General features: G+C 39.0%; 1 protein-coding gene across 5 annotated transcripts in view; it reads right to left on the reverse strand.

Annotated features, from left to right (window-relative positions):
* Nucleotides 1-14,648, reverse strand: part of PIK3CB (phosphatidylinositol-4,5-bisphosphate 3-kinase catalytic subunit beta) — a 430,104-nt gene that overhangs the window by 220,914 nt on the left and 194,542 nt on the right. For all 5 annotated transcript variants that reach the window (XM_029615666.1, XM_029615665.1, XM_029615663.1 and 2 more), the window contains one exon: nucleotides 9,869-10,094. In XM_029615666.1, the coding sequence (XP_029471526.1) occupies nucleotides 9,869-10,094 (226 nt within the window). The remainder of the gene's footprint in view (nucleotides 1-9,868; nucleotides 10,095-14,648) is intronic.

A 14,648-nucleotide genomic window follows, 5' to 3' on the forward strand; every position in this document is an offset into this window, starting at 1 on the left:
CTACCGTCCACCTGGCCAAAATGAAGAGACGGACAGTGAAATGCTAAGAGAAATTAGGGAAGCTAACCAAACTGGTACTACAGTAATAATGGGAGATTTCAATTCCCCAATATTGACTGGGTAGGTGAAACATCAGGGCATGATAGAGAGATAAAGTTCCTGGATGGAATTTTAGATCTCTTAGTGGAACGCAGGATTTGGTGAGAGAGGTAATGGTGGTGGGGCTGCTTGGCAATAGTGATCATAATATGATCAAATTAGAATTAATGACTGAAGGGGGACAGTAAGTAAATCCACAGCTCTAGCATTAAACTTTCAAAAAAGGAAACTTTGATAAAATGAGAACAATAGTTAGAAAAAAAAGAAAGGTGCAGCTGTAAAGTTAAAAGTTTGCAACAGGTGTGAACACTGCTAAAAAAAAAAAATATATACCATCATAGAAGCACAGACCAGATGTATTCCATGCATTAAAAACGATGGAAGGAAGGCAAAACAATTACCGGCATGGTTAAAAGGTGAGGTGAAACAGGCTATTTTAGCCAAAAGATCTTCATTTATAAATTGGAAGAAGGATCCATCAGAAGAAAATAGGATAAAGCATAATCATTTGCAAGTTAAATGTAAGACATTGATAAGACAGGATAAGAGAGAATTTAAAAAGAAGTTGGCTAGAGAGGCAAAAACTCACAATAAAAACTTTTAAAAATCTATCCAAAGCAGAAAGCCTATGAGGGAGTCGGCTGGACCATAGGATGATCACGGGGTTAAAGGGGCCCTTAGAGAAGATAAAGCCATCGCAGAAAGATTAAATGATTTCTTTGCTTCGGTGTTTACTGAAAAGGATGTTGGAGAGATACCCGTTCCAGAGGAGGTTTTCATGTGTTATGATTCAGATCAACAACCAAATTATGGTGAACCTGGAAGATGTGGTGAGCCAGATTGACAAAATGAAGAGTAGTAAATCACCTGGACCGGATGATTATATACCCCAGGGTTCTAAAAGAACTAAAAAATGAAATTTCAGACCTATTTCAAATAATTTGTAACCTATCACTAAAATCATCCGACGTACCTGAAGATTGGAAGATGGCCATTGTAACCCCTATATTTAAAAGGGATCCAGGGGTGATGCAGGAAACTATAGACCAGTGAGCTTTTCAGTGCCAGGAAAAATCGTGGAAACTGTTGTAAAGAATGAAATCACAAAACATTTAGACAGACATGGTTTGATGGGACGCAGCCAACATGGATTTACCTAAAGGAAGTCTTGCCTCACAAATCTCCTACATTTTTTTGAAGGGGTGAACAAACGTGGAGAATGGAGAACAAGTAGATGTGGTGTATATGGATTTTCAGAAGGCGTTTGACAAAGTCCCACATGAGAGGCTTCTAGGAAAAGTAAAAAGTCATGGGATAGGAGGTGATTTCCTTTTGTGGATTGCAAGTTGGTTAAAAGACAGGAAAGAGGGTAGGATTAAATGGATAGTTTTCACAGTAGAAAAAGGTAAACAGTGGAGTGCCTCAGGGATCTGTACTTGGACCGCTGCTTTTTAATATATTTATAAATGATTTGGAAAGGGGTACGATGAGAGATGATCAAATTTGCAGATGACACTAAATTATGCAGAGTAGTTAAATCTCAAGCGGACTGTAACAAATGCAGGAGGACCTTGCGAGACTGGAAGAGTGGGCTTTCAAATGGCAGATGAAATTTAACGTGGACAATTGCAAAGTGATGCATATAGGGAAATATAACCCTTGCTGTAGTTACACAATGTTAGGTTATATCTTAGGAGTTACTACCCAGGAAAGAGATCTAGGCTTCATAGTGGATAATACATTGAAATAGTTGGCTCAATGTGCTGTGGCGATCAAAAAAGCAAACAATGTTAGGAATTATTAGGAAGGGAATGGCAAATAAAACAGAGGATGTCATAATGCTTCTGTATCGCTCCATGGTGAGACTGCACCTTGAATACTGTGTGCAACTCTGGTCACTGCATCTCAAAAAGGATACAGCTGCACTAGAGAAAGTGCAGAGAAGTATGACCAAAATGATAAGGGGCATGGAACGGTTGCCCTATGAGGAAAGGCTAAAGAAGTTAGGGCTGTTCAGTTTGGTGAAGATACAACTGAGGGGGGATATGATAGAAGTCCACAAAATCATGAAAGGATTTAAAAAAAGTTAATGTAAATTGGTTATTTACTCTCTCAGAGAATAAAAGGACTAGGGGGCACTCCATGAAGTTATTAAGTAGCTCATTTAAAACAAATCGAAGAAAATTCTTTCACTCGGCACATAATTAAGCTCTGGAATTCATTGACAGAGGATGTGGTTACAGCTTTTAGTGTCAGTGGGTTTAAAAAAAGATTTGAATAAGTTCCTAGAGGTTAAATCCATAAACTATTACAGTAATTAATATGCAATAGTAGTTTGTGATTTATATAATGTTTAGGTACTTGCCAGGTACTTGTGACTTAGATTGGCCACTTTTGGAACCGGGATACTGGCTTAATGGACCCTTGGACTAACCCAGTATGGCATATCTTATGTTATGCTGCTATCAAATGTGGCTTTGCCAATGGCCAAAGTTTCATCTTGGTGTGTCTTGATATTTGTCTGGATTTTATATTGTGGACCACGCAATTCTACAGGACAGATTGAGAGTCTGCAGAATTGGAGAAACTGTCATTTCCTGGTTCTCTATTCATTTTTGTCCAATAGAACCCAGAGAGTTTCTATTGCTACCGATTATTCCAACTGGTATTCTCTGACAACAGGTGTCCTACAAGGTTCGTCTTTGTCATCTACCCTCTTCAATATTTATCTAGCTCCCTTAGGCAGATTGCTTGCTGGGATCTGCTCTGGATACCATGTCTTCACAGATGACATCCAGTTTTTCATCCCTGTAACATCTGATTGGGATGCAACATTTGACATGTTTCTACTTGTTTATCTACGGGTCATCAGTGGCTAGCTTTCAATAAGCTCTCTCTCAACTTGCAAAAGACTGAGGCATTAATTCTCCAGAAATCAGATAAATTTAAGACTCCAACATTTGTTTTCAAAAATTCAACTATCCACATTTCATTGCAGGTCAAAAATCTTGGTGTTATCCTTGATCCCCAGTTAAAGATGACCTCGCAGATCAAGGCCATTTTTAAATCTGGCTATTTTAAAATTAGGCTGTTAAAGCAGTTGTGCTCTTTTTTGGGAGTCTCTGAATTTTGATCTTCCAACGTTAGATTATTGTAATGCGCTGATGCTTAGGTTTCCTAAATATACTTTACGTACAAGTTTTACAAAATTAGGTTAATTTCTGACCTGAGTCAAACTGAGCATATTTCACCTGCATTACACTATTTACATTGGCTCCCAGTTCTTGAGTATATCCAATATAATCCACAACCTGCTGACCTTAGAAGCATTACCCTGGATTACGCAACAACTTCGCATTCTCACTCGTGCATTGCAATCTGCCAAGCAGAGCCCCCTGGACATTCCTCCTAAGCAGGTGAAGCTGGTAGTTTTGAGAAAGACTTCTTCGTGCTGGGCAATTTTCAGTTTTTAGTTTTGTTTTACAAAAAATGCAGAGAACTAATGAATTGTTACTTTAAAAGCATACTGGTTTGCAATAAACATAATGTATGGAACAATCTGTGTCATTTGTAATCCATACAAATCTGCTGATTTTTTAGGGAGTCGAATACTTTTGCAAGCCACTGTATTTAAAGTCAAATGGTTTGACTGACAGGGTGGCGAAGCTGAAATACAGCTTAAAATGTGACAGTAGGGAAAGCATGCTAAAGGAAGGAAGCTTGATCAACAACATAAAAGGTCATTTAAAAAGAGTACTTGTAAGTTCACTAACCTGTCTTTCATAAGCAAAATCCAGAATGAGAGTCCAAGTATGGTCCTTTGGTAATTAACATGCTACTTTTTTATGCTTATATCTTTCTAGTTTAGCTTTATATTCAGTGACTTCAAATAAAAAGGAAGGGATCCAGGGTTTTTCAGATTACTCAAAACATGCTGTGATTGTTAATGATTTTCTGCATTTTCGTACTCTGCAAATTTATTTACACTTCCATTCTCAAAACTGCCATGGGTTAAACCTGATATTATCATAGTTCATTTTCTATCCATTTTTTCCCGTTTTTCTTTTTTTTTTTGTTTAAGGTTGAGTGATTCAGCTATATGAGGTGGTTTGACAGGGCTTGTGACAGACAATCTTTTTTCCATCAGTGCAACTGTAAAAATTAAATGTTTTGCATGGAAACTGACATTATTGGTGCGGCAGCTAGTCCCAATATAATTTGGGACTAGCTGCCACAGTTCCTCTCAAAGAAACTTTGTAAAATAAAGTCAGCTAGCTCCTGGGAGCTGCATTCTTTAAAAAAAAAAAAGAGGAGGTGGAGGTGTACAAGAGACTGTTTCCTGAGGAGGTTACCTGGGGGTGAGGACGAGTGCCCGGCCCAGAACGAGGGCCTCCGAAAATCCTACCGGAAGTGACGTCAGCGACAGCGATTGGACTGAGGCCTATAAAATTGGCTTCATAGCGGCACATCGAGCCGCTGGTGCTTTGCATGCGCGGCTTTGCCTGGAAAATTTATAATAATTTGGATGAAAAACCTCCACTTCTGGTAAGATTAATATTTACTTTTTTTTTTTGTTCTTGCCTCAAACCTCCAACCACAAGAGGATCCAAATACATTAGTTCTATATACTGTAACACTTTGGAATTCCAGTTTTCTTGAGAGACTTTGAGAAATGCCTCATAATGTGAGGAAACGTAGGGCAAAAGAGAAGGCCAGCCCTGGGGCCTCTCATATTCCCGAAGTATCTATTGTTCATGGAGGAAGAGAATAGGGAGTGCAGTCGCAGGGGCGGGGAGCTCAGGCTCCGGAGCCAGACTCGGATATCTCGCTTTCCCCGATAATGAGAGAAGCACCAGCCAACCCTGCTACACTTAGGAACCCGGTTATGGGACTAGTCCAACTGCAAGCCGAAGTAGCAGGCAGTTTGGATCAGACAGGGAACCCTAAGCCTGGGTGGAGGAAGTGAAGAAGTCAGGAAAACACACTACGACCAGTTGGCTGATAGTTCAGCTGGGGTAGAAAAAGGTTGGACTTTTGGACATGGTTCCTCAACCCCGGTGGATACAACTTTAACATATATATCACAAAAGCCAGCAGAAATAACTTTGGAATCTGTTTGGACTGCTATAGAAGGCTTGAGTAATTTGATAGCAAAAAATCTTTTACCTATAAATGAAGTAATTAAAGATCATGATGCGAGATTGCAGTCAGTAGAGAGCACCATTAAAAGTGTTCTCTTACAAAATGCAGAAATGAAATCTTCTGTAAATGCTATTAAGATAACTCAAGAGTCCTTGATGAAGGATAATATAAAAATATTAAATAAGATAGAAATTTGGAAAACATGACAAGGGCTAGAAATTTGAGATTTGTTAATTTTCCTAGACTCACATATATCTCCTAAAGAGATGTTTAGAAAGTTTCTGATTGAGATTTTAAAAGTGCCAGAAGAAAATATTCCACCTGTGATGAGAATCTTTTATCTACCACAAAGAAAAAATGAAGTAGAAAAGTTAGGAGGTGACCCAAAAGCTGAAAGTGAAATGCAAGCTTTAAATGTAACAGAAATATTGGAGACATCGGATTCTAGCAAAGTTGAAAAAAGTACTCTAATTGTAACATTTGCTTTAGAGATAGATAGAGAATGGATATTCAAATTGTATTTTAAATATCGATTGCATAGCTTCATGAACTTACAGGTGAGAATATTTCCTGATGTGTCTAGAATGACACAAAAGAAAAGAAAACAATTCTTGTTAATGAGATCTCAGACTCTTAGGTATTGGAGCCAGTTTTTCATTGAAATTCCCTTGCAAATGTCAACTTAAATATAAAGGCTCAACTTATCTTTTCTTTACACCAATACAATTGACAATTTCTTTCCGATAAAGAAGTGAAACAGGGGACTGAGGATTTAAATGTTCAGGTTCAACCAAGCCCCCAATAAGCTGTGATTATATCTCATCAGGAAATAATCATCCTAACAGTATATAGGACTAATGCTTTTTATTCTTGTAAGTATTAATTAATTTTTATTTTTGTAAGTGTATTAATTAGTTTAATTTAGTTATTTTGAGTGACGGATCTTCTTTAGAAATATGGAGGATCTCTATGAAGCCGGGGTAAGAGTCATATAGTTTGTTTTTCTATTTGATGTTAAGAAGAATTTTGTTTCCCAAGCTTCTTGTCAAAATGTCAAGAATATTATCTTGATATGTAAAATCTGTAAAAGCATAATAAAAAGTAAATTAAAAAAAAAAAGAGAAAGAAATATATATATATAGTTATTGTCAATTGTTTCTGGCAATTGCCAGGTGATGCAATTTATCCAAACTCAATCTGTCAGCAACTGAATGACACAACACTAAAATCTGACAATTATTGTGCTAGAGAATATTAATAATCTATGCTTAAGATGGGAGTCAGTTTTCTGCAATATGGTTCGGCGGGGCGCCGGTACATGAGCGCCACTGATAACCCAGCGTCGCGCCTGGAGTGGGAAAAGGGGGGGGGGGGGGGGGGGGGGAGGAGAGACGGCAGCACCTACCAGGGCGCATCAGCGTAAATGTGGCATGACGACGCCAACAGGCAGTCACCCCCTGCCAGCTCGGGCATGCATGGTTGATACCACAAAGCCGCGGAGGGAAGGGCTTAGGGGAAAAGGAGGCGCGTCCAGTGATGGCGTGAGCCTTGGGGGTGAGTCGGGACGGACTCATTGGGCCATTTGAAGCCTGCGGGCCGTCCGGGGGGGGGCAGGGGCAGCAGCATAGGGAACGACCTGGCCGGCATGCCCTGGCCCTTTTGGCTTCTGCTCCCCACGCTGCTGCCTTCGTAATCGTGGAAATCCTGATTATATACATAAACAGTCAATTATGAAAACAAAAGAAACTGATTTCCATGAACTGAAGCATTTTCTTTGGACTGACAGCTACTGAACACGACCACGTCTGTTGAAGCAGATGATACAACAAGCATTATGGTCAGCCTGTCCCTTCCCAACCCTAACTCTTTCTCCTTTCTCAATAGACTCTACTTCATTAACCCAAGATTGTTTTGGAACAACCCAAGAGTTTGTTCTAGACTTCTCTAACTATGGGCAACCTTACTGGTAAATAGACCAAGTTCGGGGCTTTGCTGAGGAGAAGTGATTTGCTTTTTGTTCCTCTAAAGTTTTTTTGTCACACCTACACACAATACAGCTGAAGGGAACATAGGTTCACCAATCTAAGTTTCACAATCAGATATAAATGGTGACTACAAATGGATGTACATTATCACTAACTGCTTAAACAAAAAAAAGGAGGTAATCCTATGTAGAAATGTTTTTTAAAATTAGAATTCAAAAAGATGTTGAGCGAAAAATGAGTATGCTCATACATATAAGCAATGAGTGGATCATAGTCCATTCATGCGTGTAATTGGCTCTTTGTAATAACATGCCCTTAAAAGAAACACTCAAAAAGTGCTCTTTTAGTATGTTCATTCAAATATATGTTATGTTAATTTATTTAAATGATGCAGTAAATTCATTTCCATTTCACTACCATTAATTTTGTGTGGTTCTTAACATTAAAAATGTGTGATTCTTCTTTTACTACTATTTATCAATCGTTAATGAGGTATTTTGAAAGATCTCCTTCAGCAGAAGTTCAATTCAGATTGATCACATTTTGTTACTGACCAATATGAACATGCAGCTGAAATTTTTATATCAGATGATACTTTAATAATGATTAAGCAGTGAATAGTATGAGCATGTTTGAAGTTATGCAAGAAGATGATACAGCACATATCATGAAAAGCCATCATAAAGATCCCCTGAAGAAGCCTTTTTAGGCGAAACGAGAACCTTTGTGGGTCCCTTGATGACATTTAAATGCTTATTCACATCGTCATAAAAGGAACTGATGAAAGGGGGGGGGGTGTCAAACAAAAACACATTGAAAGTTGATAATCCATATAACTGTCTTTGGACAAGACTTTCAGTGCATAGCTTCTTTTGGGGATTGTTTTATGAAATTGTTTTATATTAACTCTGTAATCTGCATAGCATGGCTTTATTATAGGTAGAATAACTGTTTTAAATAAATAAATAGCTTATGGATGATCTGTGATTAATTGTTAAACTAGACTTTTTGGACAGATTTTTAGTAATATATCAGCACACGTTGAATATGTTGAAATAAGTACATGAGGTTTTAGTTAGGTTTTGTATTAGAATAAGATACAAATAAGGAGATAATTGTGGTTCAATTTTTTTTTAATTAAGAGTATCTGGATTAGTTTACACATTTGAATATGAGCAGTGCTCATTTGGTATACTATTTCAACCAGGCTTACCCAGACTAGGTCCATGCATATTAACTCATTACTACTAATTTAGGCCTCTAAGTTATGGCGTTAATATGTTATCTCTCCAGTTTTTTCCTGTTCCTCTATATAGTTTTCTCCAATTGTTGCACTATGTTGTCCCCTCTCCTTTTCCCTGTTCTTTGTACTTTCCATCTACTGTTTGATGTAAACCGATATGATGTACCCACTAATATCGGTATTTAAAAAAAAAAAAAAGCCTTTAAATAAATAAAAGCTATTTTCTCTGCACATTTTTTTTTTAAATTATCGTTACTTTATTTTAGTAACAAATATTGTTACTTTCTTACAATATTTTTCACTGTTTTTCCAACAATGCTGTTATTTTAAATTAATGGTTATTTGGCAAAGATTTAAAAAAAAAAACAAAAACCTAGTTTCTTGCTCAGCAACAGATTTCTTTTGTATGTTAGGTTTTCTAAAGTACTATGATTTGATAATCTATCTTTCAGGGATTATAAACAAGCATATGACACGGTGTATAATTAAGAGCTTAATTTTGATTCACAGTAACAAAGAGGTGGATGTACTAAAAGGAAAAAACTTGCAAAGGCTCTTTCATGCAATAAAAAGAAATAGTATGTGTTTTGTATGACTGTGTGCATTATATACATTTTAGCATGCACAATTAAGTTATTTACTTTGCAAATAGCTAAATTTCATGCTGTTTTACTCTTGTGAAATTTTGGGTTAATTCATAGTTCATGACTCGTCATGATGCAAAGCAGTTCATTAGCAATGAAGAAAACTTTACACAAAAATTGCTTCACATACATGATTTTGCAAACCTCTGTAGAAAAACTATGCATGCTATTTTTCTACTTGTCTCATTTGCATGGCAGCCCCTGTAGAAATATAGCATGTGCTATTTACTCAAGTGCACATACAGTTCGGTACACTTTAGTACATTGGCATGCTCAAGTGATTGAAAAAAAATCCTTGCCAAAATATCAGCAGACATCCTCCCTGCCTCCCTAAGCAAGTCACCTCTGCAGTGAGCACAGGCCCAAGCAGCTCAAACAGATGAAGCACTCACACCTCCAGCCTATAAGGCTATTTAAAGCTAGCAATCTTTTTCCCAGCTCAGAACCCATTTGAGATCCAGCTCCTCTTTCATATTTTTTCAGGATACACTTTTTGTACTTTAGCCCAACACTGAAAAAGATTCAGGTTTGAGTTTCCTGTCTAAGAGGGCCATTGAGGCTCTGCTGCATCATGAAGGTGACACTGCTGTCGACTGTTTGGAGAAGATGATGCGGTTGATTGTGAGAAAATCTGAGTCAGTTGTCTGTAGTTAAGGGGCATAAAGCAAGAGAAAGATACCAAAACAAAAAACAAAGGAAATATATATCTCACATATACAGTACACATTACACATAGTCTACAAATAAAACATTACCTTTTCCTATAAGAACACCTATTTTGGAATCTAGCTTTTCTCCAGGATCACAGCTCCTCGTGACAAGTTTGAGGACAGGAAGAAAAGGTCTGACATCACAAAGCCTTCGCGTTTCATCCTCCAGCTCCTCATGCACAGCAGTCTGGTTCACACATTCAAACATATAGGAGTCGATCGCCATGAGGAGGTGAAAGAGAGGGTACATCTGTGCTTCTTTCCATAGCAGCTGTAAATAAAAGACATTTTAACGAGAACGCTTATATTATTTACTGCAAGTGGGATTGGACAAAATGCGGTGCAAGACAATTTGCATGGTTACCACATGCCTTCTCCTAAAAGCTTTTAATTTAAATCTCAGTACAGGGAGTTAAGGTGACTTGTCAGTCACAGAAGCCCTGTATGCATGCTTGCTCCCTCCTGTACATCTTTGTCCATATGAACCAATCCAAATTACCTTCTGTTCTGAAGAAAATCTTACACACCTCAGTAAAGCTGTGCTCTGTGGGGGCACAGACACCGGAACACCGATTGTGCTCAGATTAAACAAATGAACAGCCCTTTGGTAAAATAAAACTGCAGTCAGTTATAAAACCACTGTGCCACAGTTACAGCTGGTTACAGTTTACACACTTTTATACAAAACAAGACTGTAATAATCTCTCCATCTGAATAAAAAGCCTTGCTTACTTCTGGTCCCAGTCACAGAATTCCATAGGTATAAAAATGTGTAAATGATGTTTATGAGGACCTGCTGCAGTTAACCAATGTACTTGGGTAAATATAATGCTGGATTTAACACTATGGTTACTGTAAAGAATTCTGAATACATGGTGTATTTTTCAAGCAAAGGGAAGGCTAGACATTTGAAATGAGAGCAGTGACAATATAAGCAATCTGGGTGGATTCAAGTACACAAACAATTAAGCATTTTGGAAGCATATTCCTCAAAGTCAGGGAGATCTTGAAATACTATGCATAACTATCTGGGGAAGGGGAAGAGTTAGGACAACAGAAAATAAGATACCAAAGATTTGGTTTTGGGGAAAAGTGAAAACAAATATTACTGTGGTTTTCCTGGCCTTAACCCTGCTGTCTGACTGAGAGCAGGGCACTATGGCAAGGCAACTTCTCCTGCTGCGGCCTGTCTCAGAAAGGTACTGTAAATGGACATACAGAACTACTACAGCAAGGTGACCATCAAAAAGCTTCTCACAGATAAAAAAAAAAAATGCTTCAATATATGCATTTAATCTAAACATGCAAGTGTATTACTTGGTACACAAAACTCATGGTTAGCTACAAGATGCCATGTACAAATTACTACTTTTTTTTTTTTTTTTTTTTTTTTTTAACGTGAACTACTTCATCTTGAATCAGGATTCTCCACATGCAAGTGCTTACAGTGGTCTGAAAGATCTACTTGCTCAATTATCTGGGGCAAATGGATATATTCAGCAGGCGAGGCATCATCATCTTCAAGCCCAGTCGGTGCCTGGCAGGAGCAGGCAGCATCTCTGGCCCCAGCTGATGACCAGGAGAACACAGAAAGTGATGGAAGCGGAGGGGAGCTGGCGGAGTGGAAGAGAGTGGGGAAGGAGAAGGATGAGAAGAAGAAAAGGAGTGAGGGGTGGGAACTAGAGGAGACAACAGAAAGGTCTGCATCGAAGTGGAAGAGGAGAGAAAGGGTTTTATGGGGATAGAGTAGAGGGGGGCGGGGGGGCAATCACTAGGGATGAAACGTACTCGTGCCATCCCCCATAAATTATGGGGGAGAAGGAAGCAACAGAAGGATTGTGCGCATCGAGTGCACATCAGCCCCGGCAAATAAGTCCTGAAGGAAATTTTCAAACTTTGTACAGTGGAATACTACTCATGCAGAGTAACTCCATTTGGGCAGAAACATGTATAATTCTTCTCTTTTGAAATTGTTATGGACTACCCGGCTGACTCCTTAATGGCAGCTAGTAAGACTTGAATCATCTCAGTTACTTCACATTTATTTATTTATTTAGATTTTTATATTCCACTTTTCGGCACTTCAAAGCGTATATCAAAGTGGATTACATTCAGGTACTGTAGGTATTTCCCTATCCCCACAGAGCTTACAATCTAATTTTGTACCTTTGACTCTGTTATAATTATTTCACATAAGATGATGAAAGAAAGACTATTATAAAGCCAATCTAATTCTTTAATTGTATCATGTAATGTTTTACCTAAAGAATAATAATTATACAGTGAGGGGCAATGTCTGCTCTATAATTAGCATACCACAATTTCTTCTAATCTCAGTCTATGCTATAGTTTAGCTCTTAACACCAGGAATAAGTTGTCATGGAGTCTTAAGGCAATGGCTCCCAAACCTGCCCATTGCTCTCATAACCACTTGCATTTTTTAAGGATACCCACAAAGAATATGCATAAGACATTTGCATACATTGGGAGACCCATGCATATTCAGCCATTCAGAAATATCAGTGGACACCACCGGTGAATTGATTTTGACAGCCGGTGAGCAGAGCGATGCGAAATAACCCCTGCCCGGCTGATAGGATGAAGAAGCTAGCAGAGCTAGTTGTGGGGAAACACCCCCATGGGAGATGAGAGGAAAATTACCAACAGAGCTGGCTCTATTGGCAAAACTAAGTAAGCCACAGGGACCCTTCCTGTAGGTAAGTAAAAGGAAGCAAGCAGCTGGTGGAATTGACCACAGGGAATTCCACTCTGCTGCTGAATGTAAACAGTGGAGGCGTAACAGCTGCGGTAGCAGGAAACACCACGATTAGAACCCAGGAGGATTTGTGGTTTGCAATATTAACTTGAGGATGCAAACTGCCCAGGGGTGGGGGGGAGAATAGAATCACTTTATATGGGATGGGATGGGTTTGTTAAATATTGGAGGTTGGAGTGTGTGAATAACATATGGGGTGTATGAATAATGTGAATGGCATATTTGTTGGGATATTAGATATAGGTGTGTCATGTTTCTAAGAAATTAAAAAAAAAAACTGTAGTTTTATGGCACAGGAAATATTAATGTGCTCAGTACAACCAGTTTTTATTTCTGGACGATTGTGATTTATTTTCTGATCAACACTGGCTGTTTATTTTCTCACATATAGTAGAGCTGCTTACCTGTAACAGATGTTCAACGAAGACAGCAGGAAGTTAATCACCCATAAGGTGACATCATCAGACACGGCCGGACAGAAAATTTATGTCCTTTTCTAGAACTTTGACTGAGCCTCATTCAGCATGCGCAGCATGCATTATACCTCATGTCCACGTGGTATCCCCTTCAATTTTGAAATATATAATTCAAGGATAAAATTAAAAAAAAAAAAAAGAGAAGAAACCCATGTAGCAGAAACCCAACTCCGTGAGGTAGTGGGCAGGTTTTGTGAGAACTAACATTCTACTGTTCTCGGAGAACACTTGTTACAAGTAAGCAATTCTGCTGTCTGAGGACAAGCAGGATGGAAGTCCTCCCACATGGGTAAATCCCTAGCTACAGGTTGCCTGCCCCCCCCCCCCCCAACAATAAAAGGGACGAACAAAACAACCAAAAGTAGGTTTCCATGGGCACAAGCTTTATTGGTAACGTTGGGGGGAGGCGCGGGCCAATCGCAACATTTACACGGGGGGGAAAAAGGAAAAGACAGACCCGGTGAGTCAGTGCTGGTGGGGTTACCAATCCCTGCCAGTGAAAAGAGACCCAGTAGTCGGCGCGCTGACAGGGTTTCCACCCCCTCCCAGCGGGGAGACACCGGGTATGTTGGCACTAGCATGGTTTTCCACCCCTCGCCAGTGAGGACAGGCCCTGCTGTGGTGAGTAATAGGGGAGCAAGGGAAAGGACAGAGAAGGAAGGAAAGGAAATGGTGAGGATGGTGAGTGAGTGAAAAGGAACAAAAGAACATAAGAAAATGCCATACTGGGTTAGACCAAAGGTCCATCAAGCCCAGCATCCTGTTTCCAACAGTGGCCAATCCAGGCTATAAGTGTACTTGGCAAGCACCCCAAAACTAAGTCTATCCCATGTTACTGACGCTAGTAATAGCAGTGGCTATTTTCTAAGTCAACTTTGATTAATAGCAAGCAATGGACTTCTCCTCTAAGAACTTATCTACACCTTTTTTAAACCCAGCTACACTAATTGCACTAACCACATCCTCTGGCAACAAATTCCAGAGTTTAATTGTGCGTTGAGTGTAAAAGAACTTTCTCCAATTAGTTTTAAATGTGCTACATGCTAACTTCATGGAGTGCCCCCCTAGTCCTTCTATTACCCGAAAGAGTAAATAACCAATTCACTTTTACCTGTTCTAGACCTCTCATGATTTTAAACACCTCTATCATATCCCCCCTTCAGTTGTCTCTTCTCCAAGCTGAACACCTTTAGTCTTTCCTCGTAGAGGAGCTGTTCCATCCCCTTTATCATTTTGGTAGCCCTTCTCTATACCTTCTCCATCGCAACTATATCTTTTTAAAATCGGGGATCAGAATTGTACACAGTATTCAAGGTGCGGTCTCACCAAGGAGCGATACAGAGGCATTATGATATTTTCCGTTTTATTCACCATTCCCTTTCTAATAATTCCTTACATTCTGTTTGCTTTTTTGACTGCCACAGCACACTGAACCGACGATTTAAATGTGTTATCCACTATGAGGCCTAGATCTCTTTCTTGGGTGGTAGCTCCTAATATGGAAGCTAACATCGTGTAACTATAGCATGGGGTTTTTTCCCCATATATGCATCACCTTGCACTTATCCACATT

This window comes from Rhinatrema bivittatum, chromosome 9 (genome assembly GCF_901001135.1).
Source record: "Rhinatrema bivittatum chromosome 9, aRhiBiv1.1, whole genome shotgun sequence".
Taxonomy (NCBI): Eukaryota; Metazoa; Chordata; class Amphibia; order Gymnophiona; family Rhinatrematidae; genus Rhinatrema; species Rhinatrema bivittatum.